The sequence below is a fragment of the Urocampus carinirostris genome, chromosome 13 (genome assembly GCF_059441175.1).
Source record: "Urocampus carinirostris isolate Australia breed hairy pipefish chromosome 13, RoL_Ucar_1.0, whole genome shotgun sequence".
NCBI lineage: Eukaryota > Metazoa > Chordata > Actinopteri > Syngnathiformes > Syngnathidae > Urocampus > Urocampus carinirostris.
Genome location: NC_142361.1, coordinates 41,455,336 through 41,478,611, shown reverse-complemented (window position 1 = coordinate 41,478,611; position 23,276 = coordinate 41,455,336). Strand labels below are relative to the sequence as shown.

Here is a 23,276-nt window from a genome sequence, read left to right as displayed (position 1 = left end):
CAGTTCCGGTCCCGCCGTCCCTTCTCCCTCGTCAGGTCTTTTGGTTGTTGTGAAATAAACGCCCCCCTGTTGGGGTCGCAGCGCCTCCCTTGTGTTGTCGTCTTGCAATTGTCGGGCCGCTCCGTCGCGATCATCAAAAAAATGATAACAAAGGAACGGGAGACTTCCGAGTCTTCGTGCCGAAGTGCGATATCGGTGAACAGAGACAACGACAACAAAAAGGCAAAGCGTTCCTCTGGCAAATAAACGTTCTAGAAATATTTACAAGAAAATAAAAGAGGTTGGAAAGAGCGCCTCCGTCGGAACGGAACATCCGGAGAGCGCTAATGGCCCGACATTATCGGCTGCGCGGGATCGATGGATCCTTTCTCGCCGGCCACTTCTTCTTGGGAATACCACGGTTACTCTCCATGAATTATTCAAGTACTCTTTTGCGGCTGTGAAATGCGCCTGGCGCTCGATCGGTTATTTTGTGGCGGCCCCCCTCGGAAGAAGAAATCCTCTCCTTCGTCTATGAATCTGTTCAGAGTACGCCGCTGCCTTCTGCGTAAGGCTGTATCCCGATAAACGCAGAAGAGAGAATTGTGAATTCTCAAAACAAATGACAACAAAGAAGCGTCGAAAGTGCGTCGGAAATTTCAAAAGAAATCAAAAATCCTTTTGCGTGAGCGTATGCCGAAAAAATGAAGTAATGCCGAGCAAACGGATCATTACTAACTCAAGAACATTATTATTAGAATAATATATATATATATATGTGTAAAACAAAACAATGAAAAGAATAGAATATTAGAAAAACTGCAAAACCAACACATATCAAACCATTTGTGCTGAATCACAAACGACACATACAAACCAAAGTATCTAAAAGCATTTCAATAAATGAATAAAGCCAAATTTCTTTTCAATTATAATGCATTGTATTTATGATATTGTTCTCTCGTTCTGCCATATTTAACATATTGTGCAGAAGTCTGGGACAATCGTTACAAAAGTTCACTCCAGACCCTTTTTATCATCAATTAGAAACAAACACAGGGTAGGATATCCAGATCATACTCCTATTTTATTCCTGCAGTCCAAATGATTCAAATTGGATGATTTAGTAAAAATGTTTTCACTTCACAACTGCCATTTAAAGTCAACAAAAACAAAATGCCAAAAAACATCCATAAATGATTCATTCGGGAAGAGGGAAATTATAACTTAAGGGGCAGACGTCAATTCATAATCGTAAAGGTGAGAACAGCCAGGAAAAGTATGTGTGTGTCTGTGTGCGGAGTCAAACTTTGGAACAATTGACAAGACCAGATCAAACGGTGTCCAACTATTCACGTCTTCAAATTTAAATACAAAAAAACATTATTGGCGGAATACAGAGATGAGGAGGGTGGGGTATGAGTGATACGAGAGATGCGGAAATTATAATTCATGCGTTTGTTACCTCCCGTTTCAATTACTGTAATGCACTACTCTCTGGTCTCCCGAAGTCTAGAATCAAGTCTCTTCAGCTGGTACAAAATGCCGCAGCCAGGCTTTTAACTAGGACAAAAAAGTACGATCACATCACACCGATTTTGGCTAACCTGCATTGGCTCCCAGTTAGCCTAAGATGTGACTTCATTGTTCTCTTAGTATTATACAAAATCATACATGGACTCGCTCCCTCTTATCTTTCAGATCCGATTTCCCCCTACGTCCCGGTCCGAAGCCTACGTTCTGAGAGCGCCGGTCTTCTGGTGATCCCGAGAGCCAAGAAGTGTTCCGCAGGTTGGAGAGCGTTCTCCATCCGGGCACCGGTGCTGTGGAACGCTCTTCCCCCTGAGATCCGATCTGCAACCTCAGTGGAAATGTTTCAATCTAAGCTTAAAACTCACTTCTACTCCATAGCATATGAATAACCTACTCTTCTTGTCGGCTTCAGAGCAGGGGAATGTATAATAATATTCTGAAAAAAAGTCTGTGTAATATAGTGTAATAATCTGTGAAGCCCTTTGAGACTCTTGGTGATTTAGGGCCAAACAAATAAAAATGACTTGTCTTGACTTGAGATTGGGAATACTGCGTCTAGTTAACTTTGTGTTATTGTTGCTATTGTTATATCATAACTGTTATTATTAATATTATGACTATTGTTGTTGAGTTATTGTTTTTGTTCTGTTTTTTGTTTTAATGTTTGAATAAAGTTCTCATTCATTCAATCAGCAAGGTTAGAAATACACAGCTCCTAGCAATTGCAAATGATGAAAAAAAGGTCACCACTTGACAGAGCCCCCCGGGGGGCACGCGCCCCACCATTTGAAAACCGCCGCACTCAACGTCACCTTTTCAGTGGTTGAGGAGCCACGTAGGATAATAGAAAAAGGTCAAAAGAGGGCGGCGAACGGATTTCTAGTCCGAAGCGTCTGACGGACCTCAAAGCTCCCCGGGCGTCTTCGGACGCTTCGACCTCCACCGACTTTGCGGCACGGCAAAGGACGAAAAGACACGCGAAAAAGTGAAAAAGGAGAGGGGGTTCTAGGGCGCCCCCTTCCTTGGAAGGCCTCCGCTCGGGTCTCGCCCTTCTTTTGTCCTACATGCGCATATTCATCAAAAAGTCATGTACTCCTTTCAAAGGAGAGGGAAAGACCTTTCCAGACTCTCTCTCGAAAGCCTTTCATAGCCTACTTCGCGTCAGGCGTGGAGGTCCGAGGCGGAGGACGACGAATACTGGCGGCGGTGAGAAGACGGAGGAAAAGAACGCCGTCGTCGCCGCCAGTCGTCATCACCTTGTGTGTTTGTGTGCCGGAATCAGAGAAAAACACGGAGGGATGCTAAATTCAAGTTTTACGGTATGCTAGCAAACACACGTCATCAAAGCATACCTGTCAAGCTGTGCCTTCTTTTTTTATGCATTTGAAGACGTGTACGACGTACGGAAAAAAGCTCATTTGTCAATGATACACCATTGCCGCGGTAGCCTTTATCTCGGTATCGTTTTTTTCCGTTGCCGACGAAGCCGGCAATTCGATGCTACTGTGCGCATGCGTCTGCCGCCTGGGGATTTCCCATCATGCATCATTCAATAAAAAAAACCCATACGGTGTACGATTATTTTGTATTTTGTCCGGGAAAATACGACAGTTTGTACGGGCTCGGAGCCCTGGAGCGCCAAAGAAAACAAGAGACTCGTGCACGCATCGAAGCGAAAAGATTGGACCGAGGCGCTCATCCCAAAAACTCAGATTAGCGGTGCACACTTCTTATCAAGTGAGACCAATTCAACGTTTAGGATCGCTGCTCTTAAACCCCATATCTTTTATTATATCGGCAAAGTATTCTGTTATTTTCTTAGCTTCGGCTAACGGTTAGCGAGGCGCCCTAATGCCCACGGTCGCCTTGCGAAAACCACCTGGCACGCATTTCAAACGATCGTTAGGCATACAATGAAACAAATAAACAAATAAATCAATGAATACGACACAAAAAATACACGAATCATTAAATGCATATCTAATGGACGCTTTGTAATGAGTGCCCGTTTTTATGTCGGACCCTGGCAGCGATGACAAGGCTATCTTTGGCATTTAGGATACGAGCTAAGAAAAGAAGAAGATACTTTGCCCATATCATAAGTAATAGTGACTGGATACCAACAATTATGAACATGGAGTTTCCCTTACCTGATATGAAGTGTGCGCTGCAAACCTGAGCATTTTGGATGAGTGCCTCGGTCCAATCAGTCTGCCCTAACGCACAACTTTCTGAGTTTATCTTTAACGAGGAGTCTCCTCTGAAATCCTGTAAAATTTCAATTTACGATCACGAAGGGGTTCTTTTTTTCGACCAATCCGGCACAAGAATACGTCACGTGGCAACGACTGGCAGCCTTGACGGCGTTCTTTTCCTCTGTCTTCTAACCAGCGCAAGTATTCCAGCCCACCTGATTTTTTGCAATCAAATGCCTGAGGATGAGTGTCACATGGGCATCTTAGCTGGAAAACAGGTGAGACAATAGCATGAAGCCTTACCTGGTCCCAAAGCGCTTAACAATGTGCTTTACACTTACCCATTCGCACACACTCACACACCAATAGCGGTGATGTAGCCATGCAAGGCATTGACCTGCTTATCGGCGGCATTAGCGATTCAGTGTCTTGCCCAAGGACACTTCCGCATATAACACGGAGGAGCCGAGAATCGAACCTTCGACCTATCGATTCCAAGACGAGCGCTCTACCTCCTGAGCTAACGCCAGACAAACTAAACATTGTATCTTTTCCAAAAGGTGAGGTCTACAGCCCTAAACTTTGCATTTGTGTATTATACTTTGGCCAATTTTTAGACATCGTGAAATAGTTGTAAATGTTTGACTTCTCTTTCTAGGAGTCAATCCAAGACCGTGCCCCTTCTCAAGATGTCTTATTTTCCTCATGCTGAGTTTTTGAGTTTTGCCTCGCCCGCGTGTCGGTTTCAGATCGGGAAATGGCGTCACCGGGAAGTCTTTTCAGACATTTTACGATCAAGTGCGTCACAAAGAAATGGGAATCCACTTCATCCTTATCTTATCCCGACGCGTTGAAGTAACAATTGAAACTTTCCGGATAGCGTCTCGAGCGCCTCTTGTTGTCGTCGGAGCCCCTCCGGGTGGCCCCTCGCTGCGGTAAACTCCTGCTTTTGGAGCGCCGGGCCCTCGACAGTCACAAAAAAAATAAGCGAGATAAGAGCGCGGAAAGATAAGGTGGCACAAATGTCTCCGAGCCGGCTTAATCCGGGAGGAAGCCGGGATGCCGGCTCGCGGGGAAAGATCCTTAACACCTTGATCCGGACGGCGCGGGACAATCCAGTCGGGTTTGGCTGGATTACGCTCCAGGTCTCTGACAACAGTCTGCAGATTTATCACGTGGGGTAGGACTGCTGCTGCTGACCCCCCCACCTCTAACTCATGCAAAGACCTGACACCGGGAGGACAAAGATAAGAGCAAATGAACTTTTCCAGCGGGCATGAAGAATCACCTCCAGCATTTGCGGGGAGACGGCCGAGTCCTCGGTGACGGATGCGCCGACGGGGGCCGCGCTTAATAACGGGGAAGGTGCCGGGCCACCCCCGGCGGGGCCCCCGCTTGTTTACGGGGGCGCCGTGTCCGTGCCCGAGTTCCGCTGCGGTTAATGGGGATGATTGAGGGATTAGCTTGTCACGACCGCGCCGCTCCTCGTTTTTCTTCCCGAGCGCTCCCTCCCTCATCCTCGACCTTCCCGGTTCTGTCAACGGACTCCTCCGGAACATTGTGGAATCTCCGTTCCCTCTCTCCACTCCTCGTCAAGGAAGCGAGGCGACTTATTTTCACATTGTCTTGCTTAGCGCAATAGTGCCTCGTGTCGATAAGCGCAAAAATGAAAAACTGAGGACTTCAACAGCAACGCCTCCAAAAAAGCATCCAAAGCTTGCTTCAAATGTCACACTATTGCCAGAAGGCAGTCAAGTTCTTTTAGCCCTTAATCAAAGTACAGACGACAGACCATGCCCTGATCTCAAAACTAAGAAAAAGTCCAAAGCTCAGCATGAGGACAATGAAGAATCCTTGAGATGGGACCGCGCAATGAGGTCATCCCCCTACAGTAATACCTTAAAACGGATAGTATCTGTATCTGGGGTAGCATGGGTTGGTACCTAAACGACATAGTGGCGTGAAATAATGAGGTCAGAGCTTATCGATATAATGAGGACACATTTGTTTGGACGGGAAATTCCAGGCTCGTTTCTCCCGAGTTTAAATGTCAGCGCACCGATAATCCTCAGCTTGGTTTGGAGCGGCAAAGCGAAGCAGACGGGAACTTGGCTGGGTCACGGTGACTTTTGATGTGGACAATTGCAAAACGGTTTTGGGTGAATCCTGAGAAACACCGTCAATTCCGGGAAGTATGCGCCCAGTATGAGAAAAACTACAGTTGATATGGCTGACGGGATGTGTCTGCTCCGGAGGGTATAAGAAAGCTGATTGTCTCTTAGACGAATGAGAACGCTGTTTCAACGCTGACGATTGTTGACAAGCGATGTCTCCCTCTCCATCAATTCTCTGCTCTTTGTGTATATTTTGGGGCGAGGCGCATTGACGATCTGCTCCAAAATAAGCTGTCTTGCCCCCGCTTTACAGCCATTTCACTGAGCCATCCCCAACTCAAAAACGATTCATGCTGTAAACTGAGACTCCAGGATATTCAGATTATTCATTAGCATTGACTTCTGAATCATCCAATTTGTCCCCATCTTTTCTAACATAAATGACATTTTATCATATCTCATCATCTGGTCTTTTTATCCCGGCTCCCGTGAAGACTCATTCTTGCGAGACGGCTTTTGCTGGAGGCACGGGCGGAAGCATCCGATTTGAAACCCTTCTGTTCTCGGTCGGGGAGCGCGAAAAGTAGCAAAACTCGCCGAGTTCTCTATAGAACCCTTGGGGTAGAGCGCGAGTTCCGTTAGCGGGGGGAGTACACCGACGAGGGAATCCGCTCGCGCCTTTGTAAAAAGTCCTCCTCCGTTTGCTCTCCGCTACGTCGAGATCTTGTAGTGCGAAGACGGCGTTGCGGGAGACGCTAAGCTGTTTATTTATTGAAAAGGCTTGAACAGCGGCACGCTCGCCAGCGCGCGAGCTAGGCGCAACTTTGAAGTGGGGCCGTCTGGCGACCCCCCTCCCCACCGCCGGTGAGCCACCCCTCGCCGCCATAAACAAGCTCCATGCAAAGAAGCCGACCCCAGACAAAAGAATTCCTGCTGCAGCCTAACCTCATTATCGGATTCGGTCTCTACTTCAAAACGATTTCGTAACTCGACTCGTTTACGGATTCATTCGACGCCACCGGCTCTCATCGGTGAGACGCGGTTGCTAAATCGGGAAAGAGAAAAATTTGCCTGGATTTCAGTAGACCTTGGTCACAGATTTCATGCCTACCTTTTGATGCAACGATAGGGACAGCGGGGAAGGTTGTCGCGAATGATCACGTCGCGTACGTCCCAAACATAAACCAAAAGCGACCCAAAAAAGACCCGCAAACGACTAAAAAACAACCTGAAAAACGAGGCGACTCAATATCGACCCCAGACAAACGCACAAAAAGCGAAATGGACCGTCGAAATCATGAAAATCCGAGTAGTTTGCTAGTGAACCCAAGAGCCAAGAAGAAATCCACAGGTTGGAGAGCATTCTCCATGGGGGCCCCGGTGCCGTGGAATGCTCTTCCTCCTGAGATTGGATCTGCAACCTCAGTTCTCAACTGTTGAAATCTAGGTTTAAAACACACTTTTCAATCACCTATATTTTTATGTAGACAATAGGTGTGTATTATTTGCCCTCATGTAGGTTTTAGATCAGGGGATGGGGTCATAATAGTCTGTTGTCTGTGCAGCCCTTTGAGATTCTGTGATTAAGGGCGTCACAAATAAACAGGACTAGATTTGACTGAAAAACCATTGGAAAAAATGAGAGAGAGAACAACCCAGAACATCTCGAAAAAGGTGATGGTAAAACAACTGGAAGAGAACTCCAAAACCCTCTGAAAATGACTGCTAATCCATGTGAGAAACGAGCAAAAAGCAGAAACGACCCCAAAAAGGGAGAAAAAAGCCCCCAAATGAGCCTCCAAACACCACTCAAAAGAGCACCGGTTCCGTTAGCAGAGGGGGGGATTACTTTGATAAGGAATACGTTTGATAAGAATAGAATAGAATGAAATGCTCTTTTTTTACAACCTTGCTTTAAAAGAGGCTCAGGACAATTTCTGGCCAATGGACAAAAGGCGGGTCCTTTCTTTTCCGACACCGTTTGAGTGTTTTGATCGCGATTGAGCCGATCCCGAGCCAGGAGATCGTGTGACCGAAATGACGGCAAAAATGACGGAAAAACTGACAAACAACCCCAGAAGATACCCAAAAAAAGACTGAAAAATGAGGAGATGACCCGGAAAACAACCATGAAAAAAACACTGGAACAAGTACCCCAAAAATGTCATTTTTTTCTTTTCTTTCTTTTCTCCATTTTCTTTTTTTCCTTTCTTTTCCCATACTTTTCTCTTCATTCACATTTTCCTTTTTCGCCTCTTTTTCTTCTTTTTGATTGTTTTCAAATAAAACCTCGTATTTTTGTCTGGGTAAGAAGATGGCTGCTTTTTGCTCTCCGTCATTCGTTTTCTGCAAACTTTGGAGTCACCTCTTTCGAAGCTAGTCGTCTGGAAATTCAGCACTTTTCAATCTCCAATCCACTCACCAGTGACGAAAAGACGTTTACGGGCAATGTAGTCATACTTACAGTATATGCCGTGGAAACAATAGGACACAAATGCTATTTATTCATGTTTTTAACCATTTTGTGCATCTTTTCCTTTCTCCTGCATTTTCTCATTTTGGTATTTATCATTTCTTTGATGGAATATTTTGTCATTTTTTTCCGTGTCATTTCTCATCTATTTATTTGAGTATTTACGTTGCCGTGTATTTCGTCATGCATTTCAAGCACTAGGTCATTTATTTACTCGTTTTTCTCAACGATTGATCTGAAATGATCTGCATTTTATATAGCGCTTTTCAAGTCAATGACTTCTCAAAGCGCTTTACAATGTGCTCCACATTTCCCAATAGCGGCCTTGCAGCCATGTAAGGCGCTAACCTGCTTATTGGGGGTAGTAGGGGTTCAGTGTCTTGCCCAAGGACACTTCGACATGTAACACGGAGGAGCCGGGATTCGAACTGGAATCCCTTGATCCCAAGACGAGCGCTCTACCTCCTGAGCTATTTTGTCACGGATCTTGGCGTTTTATCATGTATTCATTGAGGTATTTCCTTGTGTATTTTGGCTTAAATCATTTGTTTATTCATTTTCTCATTCAATTCCTCATGAAGTTTGTAACATGTTTAGTTTTATGGCATGTATTTCCTCAGCTATTTTGGTCGGGTATTCTCTTCATGTCTTTTGCGGTGTCGTTTGTCATTTATTCTATCGTGCGTTTTCCCAAACCGGCTGAGCTCTTCCTTTATTGGTTGACGGGCGCTGTAGCTAATAGCCGTAAAGGTTACCTGCCTCACAGAAGAAATACCGTAATGAAGAAACGACATTGATGAAAAATAGCATCAATAAATAAATCTGTTGCATTTAAGGTGTCGTTGTCACGTACCGGGACAGGAAAATGAGGGAGAACCCAATCGCGTAACGTTACTCACAGTTTATTGGGGAGAAGAGGAACGAGGCCACGCTCGATCCCCCGAAGTAGATCGATCGTAACGAGGAAGCGGTCAAAATCAAACGCATCGAGAACAAAACGGGAGCAAAACACGGGCAGAAAAAGAGATTCACAGGGCATGGCAAAACAAGAGCAAAAAACACAGGATTCACAGGGCTTGACGTATCACAATAGAGTTTAGGAGGCAGTTTCGCAGACGCTTTGACCCCAGGCAACTCGCAAGACAGCGTTTAAGTAGCTGGTGTCCATGGGCGGGACCGATTGGGCGCCATGGCAACCGTGAGAGTCATGTGATTTAGTCGCGTGTTGGTTTATTCGGATAGAATGCGGCTTTGCGTTTCTTTCATACATTTACGCCCGTCGTCTTACAAAAACGTCAATGACGCACAGAAAAAATGAAAGAAGCTTACCGTATATTCCTGTGGAGATACACGGGAAAGCCTAGGAAAGGAAAGAAGTAAGGAATCAAATCAGTGGACACAAACATGACATAAAAAAAGAGAAATTGCAAGTGATTCTGATTTGTCTTCCTCTTGGGAATAAAAAAAGCCAGCTGGCGAGCCATCTCTGTCACTCCTTAGCATTTTGCAGCGGCCGTATTATTCACAGGCGCCTTTATAGCCTTAAAATAGTCCAAACATTATTCTTTGGGACGGCAAATATACCGTGATGCACGGGCGCGGCCCCGCCTCTCATTTATCTTTTTACGCATATTCATAAAGAATAGAGCGCTTTTTTTCCCGCTTCCATTTGTCGTGAAAAACAGCGCGTTTTGTTTCATAACCGCCGACCGCAACATGAATAAACGACGAGCGCTAGCGGCTAACTAATGGGTTGGTATTACCCGCCTGCAAAATGGATGACCGGCGGAGAGCTCTCCAAAAAATTGCATTTAAAACTGTGGCCATTACCGCACCGATAGCTCCGAATGGATTATTCTGCAAAAAACAAAACAAAATCGCCAGCTAGCTAAAGGACTACAAGCGCACAAAACGGATGACTCCCAGAATAGCTGGCAAAAATGCTTTTAAAACTATAATGATAATAAATAAAAAAGGAAAAACCACCCGCTAGCGGTTCACTAAAGGACGACGAGCGCTAATAGATCAGCGCACAAAATGGATAACTACCAAAGAGGTGAGCAACAATTTGATTTGAAACTATGACGATGATGGCGGATACCTGAAACATAGATCACTTGGCAAAAAAAACATCTGCCAGCGGCTAATTCGAGGACTGCGAATGCTAATATGTTAGCACACAAAAAGGATGACTACCTAAATAGCGAGCTAAAATAGCATTTAAAACGATGACGAGTGTGGCACTGATACCTCAACAATTGAATATATAAAAACAAACAAAACAAAATCACTGGCTAATAGCTAATTCAAGAACTACAAATGCTAATGCTAGTATGCTAAGATACAAAATAGATGACTCCCAAAGTAGCAATAAAAACGATGATAAATACCTGATAGATTTAGCAAATTGTAAACCAATCAACAAGAACAAAAACAAAGCATTGTTTTTTTTACACTTAAGTTCCTATCACAATAATCACCTAAAAGTACTATATGTTTTTTTTATACACACCATTACACATAGAAGTATTGACAAACCCATACAAACAGATTTTTCTATGAAGGAAAATGATACCTCCTAGGGGGTAGCTAAAGGATTAGCTTATATACACGCCCACAAAATGGCTGACCCCGAAATTAGCGAGCAAAAGTTGCTTTTTTTGAGTTGAAAACAATGAGAATGAAGGCACCAATACCTAAAAATAGACGATTTGGTGAAACAAAAACAGCATTCGCTAGCAGCTAACTTAGGATCACGAGCGCTAATGTACTAGCCAACAAAATGGCTGACTCCCAAAGGAGCAAGCAAAAGCTGCGTTATTGCAATCAACGTCATAAAGTATGAGGCAAAGATACCTGAAAAGGAGACTATTCTGCGCAAAAAAAACAACAACAAAAAAACATTTGTTGGCTTAGACCTAGGCAAACGGCGGCCCGCGGGCCACGCGCGGCCCCCGTTGGGCTTTTTCATCAGTCGGCCGAACAAAAAGGGTCAAAATTAAACAGAAGGAATCGCAAATAAAGTACGACTAATAAAAACGATTTTTGCTGCCGACTTTGTCCCCATTGTCCCTTTGTCTGTCTACTACAAAAATACTACAAAAACAAATATACAATCTAGTCCTTAAAAAGAGGGATTTAGTATATTATTTTGCTTTTGTTCCAAAAAGCAAAAAATGGTGTATATTTACTACAATAATGTCAAAAAAATATACTACAGTAATACTATACTACAAAAATACAACTAAAGTAATAGTAGAAAAAATATAAAATCAAGAAAACAAAACTACTACTATGGAAATATGACAAAAATACCACAGAAATACGACAGAAACACGACAAATATACTCAAATTGAAATACTGAAAAAATACCTATACATAAATACGACAAAAAGACCACCCAAGTAATACTATAATACAGGAATATCCATCCATCCATCGTCTGCGCCACTTATCCTCAGTAGGGTCGCGGGGTGCTGGAGCCCATCCCAGCCATCTCTGGGCAGTGGGCAGGGGACACCCTCAACTGCTTGCCAGCCAATCGTAGGGCACACAGGGACGGACAATTCGCTCGCTCATTCACACCAAGGGACAATTTGGGACGGTCAATTCACCTGACATGCATGTTCTTGGAATGTGGGAGGAAACTGGAGTGCCCGGAGGAAACCCACGCAAGCACAGGGAGAACATGCAAACTTCGCACAGGAATTGTGGTAGCTGGATTTGAACCCATGACTTCAGAACTGTGCCGCACACGCGCTAACCACCGCCCCGCCGTGCTGCGCCAAATACAGGAATACTACCACAGAAATATTATGACAGAAATACTATAGAAATATACAACTACTGTACAGTAATACTCCAAAAATATATATATAAATAAATATACTCCAACATTTCTATTTTAGAAAAAAATAGAAAAAATACGACAGAAACGCTCCAAAAACACAAGTGCAGAAATAAGAAAAGAAAAGTACAGTACTACTACCGGGGCACTACATAAACCCATCAGCAGAAATACTACAAAAAAACGGTTCTGCAAAAACAAAAGAAATCAAACGGCAGCCTTGTTCCGTTGGGCTATTGATCGTGACGAGGGATTCATTGCAGAGACTCGATGTTTTATTCACCCATGAATGGAAAATACTCATCAAGTATTTACAAACACGTACCGGAGGAAGGTTTGCCGAAGTCGAGGGCGGCGTTGCTTTGAAAAAAGGAGGGGATTTCAAAATAAGAGCCGCGGGCGATTGCTATTAAGGAAAGTGTCCGCAACATTTAAAGAATGAAAAGAGGAACGCAACAACGATTCCGTACGAGACGGTGGCTCTCTTTTCTTACTTGAGATGAAAAACGCGCAGCCAGAAGAGCTCCTTTGACCGTCCTAATTTCCTTTCAATTGAGTTGAGGATAGTTTTGAAAAAGATTTTTTCGGGACTTTATTTTTGTCAAAAAAACAACAACAGCTGTTTCTGGCAGCTTTTGAAAGAAATCCTTTTGTTTTGATCAAATAAGATCTCGTTTGGAGATTTATATCGTACGATATCATCGTCACGATAACAAAGCGGCCGATTTTAAGGAGCGTTATCACACACATGCACTCCTTTATTATGCTCCATATTGATTGAGTCGATTCGAACTCATTGAGGACATTTTTTGGGAATTGAAGCAACCATTTCGTTCATCGCTATTTTACAAAATAAATTCTTGTTTTTATTATTTTATAGTAGATAATTCCAACATGAAAAATCAGTGACCTTATGAAAGAGAATCCATCAAATGTTATTCCATTTGTCAAAATCGGCTTTTTTGGCGGTGCTCCGTTTTTCATGATCGAGGTCCCCCCCTCCAAAAAACAGCAATAAATGAGGATAAATCCTAATATAAGGAAAGGTTACGTCTTGTAAATGATGCTTGATCAAAATAAAGTCAAATAAAAGGAGCGTAGCCATTCTTCTTCTTTGGCTTTTTCCGGGCAAAGGCCAAGGTTTACAGCCGTCAAGCTCCATTTCCATCTTTTTCTAGCTCCGCGGCCGACCGTATGCCTTACGCTTTGTTCATTTTCAGCTCGAATTTTGGCCAATGTTTCTTCTATCGAGACGAATGACGCTCAAAAATGCTGCGTTTACAATCGTTTCCAAGGTGATTTTGCGACTTGGAAAAGGCCCTAATACGTCCTGTTTATGTCCTAAACAGGAAAAACATCAAATGACCCAAAAAACAAATCAAACAAAATCAAAACGACCCCAAAACGAGCTGTAAAACACCTCCGAATCAGAACCTTTTCGGAGCCAAGAAGAAATCCGAAACGGGACAAAAATGTGTGAAAAACCCCTCCGAATCAAAACTACAAAAAAAAAAGAATGGAAAACGACCCAAAAAGAGCCAAAAAACAGCTTTTATGTCATGCGATGACTGTTCTTTTGTCCTTTTTCAGTTCCGATTCTTCCCTACGTTCCTGTTCGGAGCCAAGAAGATATCCGAAACGGGACAAAAATGTTGTGTGAAAAAGCCCTCCGAAACGTCATATTTCTTTTCCACGCCGGGTCCGAGCAGGTTCTCCAGATAGCGCATCTTCTCGTCCGAAACGCGGAAAGCCGAGCTATACGGAAGGCCTAACCTACTTTTGTCTGGCACGTAGCGGTTAGCGTCCGTAGCGGCAGCGGTTTAATTAGAGGCGGCGTCCCGACTCGGGGTTATTATTTGGCCGGGCGGCGGCCACGTTGCCGGCTTGTTGACGAGGGTCTTCGCTTAGGGAGCGTGGGGAAATTGCTCGCTTGGGAAATTAGGATGTCGGCGGGGCTCCGCCCCCATCCATCACGTCCTTTTAAAGTGGGACATCTTTCCTCTCAGCGCTCCTGCCAGCAAATTTAGCTCACCGGTTATTGTTAGCCGGAATTGATCTCACCTGACAGCGTTGGCGTTTGTTTTTTTGGAGGCCGGTTGGCGGAAACGCCACATGGACAAATGCCTCGCTGACACGACACATATCGTTTCTTCAGCCATTTTAAAGAGTTCTTTTCTAGAATTGCTGGGATCTTCAACGCGTCATGATCGAAAAGCAACGATTTCCTTCCCCGAATCGCCCGAGTTAACCCAATTCATCGATTTAACACATCGTCACGACCCCTTCAAACACATTTGAACAGTAATCGAACGTAACAATTCAGTCGTAGGATAAACAGTATTATACTACTACTAATAATAATCGTTTGAAAATAATAAATAATGAAGTAATTCTCGTCACTTGGATTCTCCCTCGTATTTTGGTTTGACATCTCGAATTTTTCCTATCGCCAACAAATAAGAAATAGCTAAAAAGCAAAGAATCCGTTCCAAGCCTTCCAAAAGCCTCCACGTGAACCCGAAACAGCTGTAAGACATCCTTCTGAACACAAAAAACACATTGAAATAGTCATCTCATGGAAAAATACTGTAGTAAACAAGATGATAATAATAATAAAAAAAGAGACGATGATAAAATGACTTTAACACCCTGTGACCTGTTTTTCTCGTAATTACGATAGTATGATTTTCTCTCCCAAGACATGAAAGACATCTCGTATCTGAAATTGCTTGTATCTTGAACACGTTTTCCCCATAAGAACTAACTGAAAAGCAAGAAATCTGTTCCCAGCGTCCCCAAATCATCCAAGTTAACCCTCAATAGCAATTAATCACACTGTCCTGATCAGTAAATACACATTCAACATGGCAACATTGAAATACAGTATTAGGTTATAGGTGATGGTAAAAACAATCAATCAATCAATATACTGAAGCCATATTCCCCTCGCGGGGAGGTGTCTATAGTCGAGAACACACTCATATTGACCAAACATTCCTTCCCCTTGGCTCCTCCCAACCTGACACCGAACGTTAAGCCCACAGCACAAAGAGGGCTGACTTGCCAAGCCATGCAACTCTTCATCAGCATACATTGGTTTACCCCCTCTGCATCAAACGCGTCCTTGTCAGTCATTCTTAACGATGCTTCGCCACTCACGTCCATTCCTCCCACACATAATTGTAATAAGATGTATAGGATAATAATTATTCTTCTAACTTGGGTTTGGGTTCATATGTCGGGCAATATTTTTTTTCCAAAGATATCTTATATCTCCAATTCCTAGTATGTGAGGTATTTCTACTGCAGGGAGTGAGGACTAAAAGGATGCCAAGTATTAAAAAAATAAACATTTATTATAGTGGTTTTCGTCAGGCCCTCGTCGCTCGCTGGTTCTGTCGTTTAATGTCCAATCCCGTCCCTCGAAAAATAGCAAACGTATATTGTATTTTCAGGCAAATAGACACGCTAACAACTATTCTAATCCGATCTAAGAGATGCTTTAAGAGTTGAAATATTTGCTAGAAGAATCATCAAAATTTTTCCATTTTTCTGTTTGCTCATGTTTGTTGTAACATGCCTAAAAGAAAAGAAAGAATTGGGAATATAAAGCGCTACTCGTTTTAAACCAAGCAGATTAGACAATGATGCAGCCCACTTATGGATCATTTTCATACTTTGTATAAAGTTGGTAAAAAAAAAAAAAACAGGGACAAACTTGAGACCGGGAAGAAAAGAAAATGATCATATATTGACATTGTTTCCGTCTAATTTTGTGCGTCCTTATGTTGAATCAGATGCTGTGATGAGAAATGATCATCTTTACGTTGAAGATCTAACGGAGAGAATTGAGTTTCATGTTTTGGTGAAAAGTGTTTGTGACTCCTGTCAAAATAAGCTTTGTTATTTGTGTCGGCCATTTTTTCCCCTTTGTTTTTTCAATTGCTTCTAGAAGGTAAGGTGCATCGTTTAAGGTGTCCTTTCAAAGTTTCAAATTAAATATTTTCTCGATGACGTATGTCTTAAAAATGCCCGACTGAGTTCAAAGAGCCTATATATATTCTTTTTCCACCGCACCTATAACATTAGGCTGGAGTGACGGAGGCGGGGAGATGAGGGAGAGGAGAGTGATTTCACGCGCATGTACCCTGTTTTCTTTTATTCTAGGATGAAAATGGTGAAAATAAGGAATGGACTGTTTCAAATACAGTCCAAATGTTAACCCAAACCCTCAAAAGTTTAAAAAGGAAGTTTATGAGAAGGCATCTAAGAATTTCACATACGCACAACAAAAGGAGCGCAACAGAGGCTGCAACAAGGATTTTGGCCGGGAGAAGACGTCAGCAGGTAAAATATTTTGAAGCGACGCACGCCACCTTAAAGTTGTTGATTTTAATTTCACTCTTTAATTGTATTTAACGAACAGAGGTGACCAAAAAAAAAAAATCAATCCAAGCCCAAATTGCCTCACAGACATGAATTCGATGGAACAAATGGCAATTCCAGTTACTAATCATGTTAAGGATATTGGAGCACCTTAGTGTGCTATTCAAACAGTCGTTTAGAAAATGTTTACGAAAAAAAATGTGATCGCTAACGAGGCAAGATGGCGACCGAGGGCCACCAACGTACGATTTCTTTTTTAAATTAGGATTCAAATGCCAAAACCTTCGTTGGAGATGTCAGCGCCCTCAATTGGACACATTTTTAGACTTCATTTGAAAGCTTTCAACTTTCCATATGTTGATTGTGTGTGGCACACGTCTTAGCGCTATCAATTGAAAAGAAGAGGAAAAAAAAGCCCCCTGAAAACTGACATGGAGGATTTCAGATTCAAACCAAGAGAAAAAAAAAAAACCTCGGCTTCCTTAATCCCTCCGAACGCTGCGAGCCGTTTGCCGCAATTCGAACCAGGGCTTAAAATGCACTCAAGTGGCACCGGCATCTTCCTGATCGTTTACGTTCCGACACATTCACAGGTGGCCATCAAAAGGGATCAAAATGGCTGCTGAAAGGAAAATGTCCAGCCAAAGCCAGCGAGGGTAAGAAAAAAATGCTCTTAAAAAGGGAAACCTTTCATTTGTAGACTTGTTTCCATTCACCGAGTCAGGTCATGGGCCCCCAATGATCAGAGAGGTCATCATGGATCTAGTTCATTAGAAAATGATGCAAAATTCAACATACAATATTATTTCATAAGGATGTACGTCATAATAAGCAGTAATCATAACAATATTACCGGGTACCGTGACTCGCCTGATTCAAAGCAAACTAGGTATCGAAACAATATCGTTGAGGTGAGGTCTTTATGCCAGCCTATCTATCTATCTATCTATCTATTTACCCTGGTCATATCCCTCGAGAGGGGTGATTGACAGCAAGACAAAGACATTGTTTCAAATACTTTCTATATTTTCAGAATTACGAGTCACACAATTAAAATAAAAGCGAGTACATTTGAGAGCTGTTCATAAAATACTTCATTTTTTAGGTGAAACCCGATTTCAATATATTTATGATTTTTAGAAAAAAAAGGTTTGAATATTTGATGCAACTCTTTATGCCTCACATATAAAAAGAGTTCACGGGCATTCTCCCTAGCACTCCATATAAGCAAGTGACTGCCGCTATCGGGGTGTGAGTGAACGGGTAAGTGTGAAGCACATTGTAAAGTGCTTTGGGAGCTCTTCATTGACTTGAAAAGCGCTATAGAAATGCTTAATATTTACATTTACAGAATAGGATTTTTGAAGGAGCGCCTTTTGGTCCAGAAACTACGGTAACGATTCCTTTGCCTGGTGTGGTCCGACTCGAGTGGTTTTACTGGACCACGTTTTGGATATTTGCTGTTTTTTTCAACGAGTAATGCCAAATCGCATCTGGGGGATGATTTTGCGCTTGAAATATGGGCCTAAAAATAAGACCAAAATATTGAAATGAAGATTGTGATTTCTAGCCGTTTTAGAAACGTAGAAGAAAAATGGAGGAAGACAAATAAATAGAATACATCATTGGTCAAAAGGGTCATCTGTCAGGATGTGACCCCAGGTTCCGAACATTCCAATGACATCAGCAACATTCGAGACATTTCAACGCGATGACATCCCCGCAACCCTAACATTTACGGGGCGCAGACGGCGAGCAACAAGGAACGGATGCGGAGATGCTTTTTGATGGATTTTTCCTCTTTTGGGGCGTGTTTTGGAGTCAATATCCGACACGGTCGGATTCACCAGACGGTCCTGAATGGAAGGAGTTGTCCACCATCGTCAAATGGGATGAGCGACTTTCTAGTTTCGGGGTTATTTTGTTTCAGGCAGATGGCGATGTTTCTGTGATGAGTAACGTTAAAAGCTTTAACATTCTGGAATACTCTTATAATTCTATTCTGATGGCCCAAAAGAAGATCTTAAAAGACGATATCAGAAGAAACTCTGAAGTGGACAGGAAGAATGTTTATGATATAGCAACTCCAAAGGAAAAGAATCCTGGAGTAGAGGACGGAGCCTTCTTCAGTAAGAGCGGGAGAAAGACTCCAATTAGCGGTCCCATTTCCCCAATCAAACACAGGCCTCTTTGACATTTCCGGAGCGTAATTGAATCAAGAGAAGTCGCAAACATTGGGCGGGGGGGTCGCTTTCATCAACTTTCCTTTCTCGGGGCTCTCCGACTCCGGAAATGAGGACTCCGTGTTTGGGGGACGGGGGAATCGGACGGCGTTTATGAACTCACTTTGTTAAGTGGACCTTATCGCTCTCTGTCATTTCTTCCTCAAAGACCTTCGTCCCGTTTGCAATCAAAAACCGACAAAGATCCTCTCACGGCCGACAGAATGGAAATCGTCTTCTTCCTACTCCCTGGCCTTTGAATGCGCTGCCGCTTGAAAAATATTCATGAAGGAAACACGAAGAGTGAAAAACAGTCCATCAAAAAAGGAAGCTTACTAAAGGTGTTTCCGGTTTGTGTCTGCCTTTTGGTCAAAGTGGCCCACAAAATCATCTCCATTCTTCTGATTTAACTCTCACAATCTTCACTGTATTCCAATAAGACATAATGATCTCAAAATTGGAATTCCAAATGACACAGGGTGGACTCTCCTGGAGGGGAATCTAGATGTTATTCCTCTTGAATGAGTAAGTCAAGTCAAGTCCTGTTTATTGGTTTGGCCCTTAATCCCAAAGAGTCTCAGGGCTGCACAGACCACACCATTGCAAACTACAGACTATTATGACACCATCCCCTGATTTTGTCAACATAAAATCTAGGTTATTCATATGCTATAGAGTAGAAGTGTGTTTTAAGCTTAGATTGAAACATTTCCACTGAGGTTGCAGATCCAATTTCAGGGGGAATCTACAGTACCAAGGCCCCCAATGGAAAACACTGTCGGATTTCTTCTTGGGTCTTGGGATCACGAGTAGACCGGCGTTTTCAGTGCAAAGGCTCTGGACTGGAACATAGGGGAAAATTCTATCTGAAAGATATGAGGGAGCAAGTCCGTACATGATTTTGTATCCTACCAACAGAACCTTCAAATCACATCTTAAGCTAACAGGTTAGCTCAAATGGGGCTCACGTGATCAAACTTTCTTGTCTTAGTTAAAAGCCTGACTGCAGCCATTGTTGCCAGCTGCAGGCTCTTGATTTTGGACTTCGGGAGACCGGAGAGTAGTGCGTTAGAGTCATCGACACGGGAGGTCACAGACGAGTAAACGTTGAACTTGTTTTTGGAGTAAGTTAAAACACATCAAATGTTGTGATATGACAGATCGGAGATGGTTTTGCTCCACACTTCCCAGTAACAGCAGGAAGGCTTTTCCATACCGGAGGAGTAAACGGGATTTGAAGCCCACTCGTGGGTTGAAAGGCGCAGATGTGGCCTGCAGGAAGGCAAAGCTGGGAATTCCGTGGGCGGGCTTGGCTATCGAGGTACCGCGACGCTAATTGCTAGCGGGGGTCGCGAGGGGCGACACGTATGCCGTATGTTGCGTATACACCAGGAAGAAAAACGTTTTCCACTTTCAAGATCAAATGGGTTGAATTTGTAAGAATGTACCGTAAATCCTTTGGGAAGTTTGCTCGAGAGCACCGCGGATATCGTTTCAATGTCAGTTTTTAACCGGCACCGTCGACGCCCACGGAAGGATTCGCCGTCGGTGAAGCAAAAACACAAAATGGGTCTTTTTTCTGTGACACGCAGGCAGGAATTGAGAATGTCTGGGGATCGGCCATAAACGATTTTGCCAGCCCGAGGGAAGGTCCAGAGCGCCGGCGCTAAAGGTCGAGCCCGGGACTTCTTTTTCAAAATCTTGCCAATCGACTTTGCGGCAAGGACACCGGGGGTCGCTTCGGCAACGGACGTCTTAGAGGGGAGAAGGGAAGTCTTTTCTCCCTTCTCCCCCCTGCCGAGATCTGAGAGGGGATAATGGCGCACTCAGTAGCGACGGGATTAGGGACGTAGGGGCTCTTTGATGCCGGGGTCGGTCCTCGTCGCCCGCCGACTCCTTTTTCAATTTCTTTGGGGGGGGAAAACTTTCTTCCTCGGCGAAGGAACCGGGAGGCGGGGTCTCCTCCGTCACTGGATAACGCGACCGAGGGCCCGGCCGGCGAAATATGTTCATCGAAATCTTTTTCGAATGAGTGAAAAAGACACAAAAGCAAAATTCGGATATTTTGTATCTCACATTTTATGAATAGTATTTTGATAAATGCAAAAAAAAAAAAGATCACAAAATTAAAGTTAACTAGACAATTCCCGAGTCAATTGTGAGAGTTATGATGGATCTGAAAGATGATACTCGTGCATATAGAACCCCGGTTGTTAGCATAAAGATTTTAACTCAGAGAGATGCATCTGTCATTTTTAACTTGGTTCTGTGTTAGCAATCAGCCGTTAACATAACATAACATAACCCGTCTTTTGCCATTTTCTTTTTTCCGGAAAGCGACCGTTGGCAAGAACTCTCCCACGGCTCCTCTTCAAATAGCGACGTCGCATTTCCACTTCAATGCGGCTGGAGAGCTCTAGCATTAGCATTAGCCGCCGCCGTGCCACGCCGGAATCCGAAATCTCTCGAGATCAAAGGCGGCGTCTTCCCATCCCCGCGGATTTATTTCCGCGGGCCAAAGAGACTATCCGCGACACTCGCAACCACCACTTCCCTCACGAAACTTAAATGGCAAAATTGAGCATTAGCTCGCTAAAGCCACGTTTGCGAACGCCGTCATCCGAAAGACTCGGGTGATCAAAAGCGGCGCCGGTTGATCCCCGCAGATTTGTTTTCCGCGGGCCAAGGAAGAGACTATCCGAGGCGCTCGACTTTCCGTATCAAAATCGAGCGGCGGCTTACCGAGTCGCCACCGGAATCGGAAAGACGCCGTTGATCAAAGGCGGCACTTTCCGATCCCCGCAGAGACGACCCGTGACACTCGCGCCACCTTGCCGAACACCACAAAGTCGAGCATTGGGCTGCCGAAGCGACATTTTCAAAGGCTGGAATCCAAAAGACTCCGATGATCAAAAGTGGTTTCGGTGGATCCCCGCGGATTGATTTTCACGGGCCCAAAGAGTCTACCTGCGTCACTCGCGCCAACTCGACTTCCCGTATTGCGCTGCGCCGCCCTCGGAATATGTTCCCGTCACAACTCTGAAGACAGAAGTCGGTGTAGGTTCTTGAAACCGGGAACCCGCCCGAATCTTTGAATGAGGATCGCTATTTGTCGCCATTGTTCCGTGTGACTTCCTCGCAGGATCGCCTTTCCTCGAACGGTGACCGGAGCGACGAAACCCTTTCCGCGTCGAGGCGTCCGAGCCACAGGGACATCTGTCCACGATCCGCCAGAGTCAGGTTTTCCAACACCAGAACAGCAAAGACGGCCTTGATCAGAGGCTGTGCTTTCCCATCCTCACAAATGAAGAGACTACCTGCGACACTTCGCTCCAATCATAGATTCAAATGAGTATAAATAAGGATGATTTTCCTGCTTTGACTCTTTTCAAATGTCCTTTTTGTCAACCGTATTAAAATGTCTTGACCCGGTCCTGCGCTCAATGCACGGCCTGGAAGAAAATTCCTCCCTCCGGTGCTCGGCAGAATAAAACATCCCAATCATCCAATCGACCCATGAACCAAAAGTGAGTGAGAGGACAAAAGACATGGTTTTAGACAAGTTGGAGACCCCTGTGGGGACCAATTCATCCCCGGCGACCTGCCAGGTTTGTATATGCTGTGGGACACGCTGCATATCATGAACAGATTTCAATATTTGAAGAAATATTGCCCGACCTGAAAAGCAGTTCAATAGTGACAGGCCATTTACTTTAAAGAGCCCGTGTTTGAAGGCGTCTCGTCTACATCAGTGACCGATACATAGGCCATCCCGGCGCCAGAAGCAGGAAATCTATTGGGAATCGAACCCGCGATGGTAAGTGCGCCCCGCGAGTTAGCACAAGGGTGGACAAACGACGGGCCGCGGGCCACACGCGGCACAGCGGGCTTTTAAACCAACCCTGAACAAAAATGGTCAAAATATGACAATATATCAAATTAAGTTACTACTAACAAACTACTAACACTACTACAGGAATTGTACTAAAAAATACAAAATTGCTGCAAAACTAAATATCAAATTTAGTGCTTAAAAACAGAGAACTAATGATTTTTTAAACTTTCATTCTGGAAGAAAATACCACAGAAAAATAAACAACTACCACAGTAATAAAGGTATAGTAATACATGAAGAATACTACTACTATACAAAACTACTACCAAAATCTACTCCAGTATTATTATAATGGAGATACTCCAGAAATACTATCATGGAAATACTTCGAAAATCTGTTTACAGAAATACTACAAAAATACCAGTACAGTAAAACTACAATACTAACATAATACTTCTGAAATATTACGACAGAAATACTACACAAATACAATTACAAAAATATAATGACAGAAATATTAAAAATACATAACTACAGCAATACTACACAATTACAACAGAAATACTATAAAAAATCTGACAACAAAAATACACTAAAGCTCAAATTTTGCACTTCAAAAGAGAGAACCAATGTATGTTTTTATTTTCGTTCTGAAATACGATAAAGAAAATAAAACGGAAAAAAAACTAC

At 43.6% G+C, this 23,276-nt stretch overlaps 1 protein-coding gene across 5 annotated transcripts in view; it reads right to left on the bottom strand.

The window, feature by feature from the left end:
* macrod2 (mono-ADP ribosylhydrolase 2) overlaps positions 1-23,276 on the bottom strand; it is a 313,061-nt gene that overhangs the window by 38,072 nt on the left and 251,713 nt on the right. For all 5 annotated transcript variants that reach the window (XM_088352058.1, XM_088352061.1, XM_088352059.1 and 2 more), the window contains exon 7: positions 9,624-9,654. In XM_088352058.1, coding sequence (XP_088208184.1) covers positions 9,624-9,654 — 31 coding nt within the window. The remainder of the gene's footprint in view (positions 1-9,623; positions 9,655-23,276) is intronic.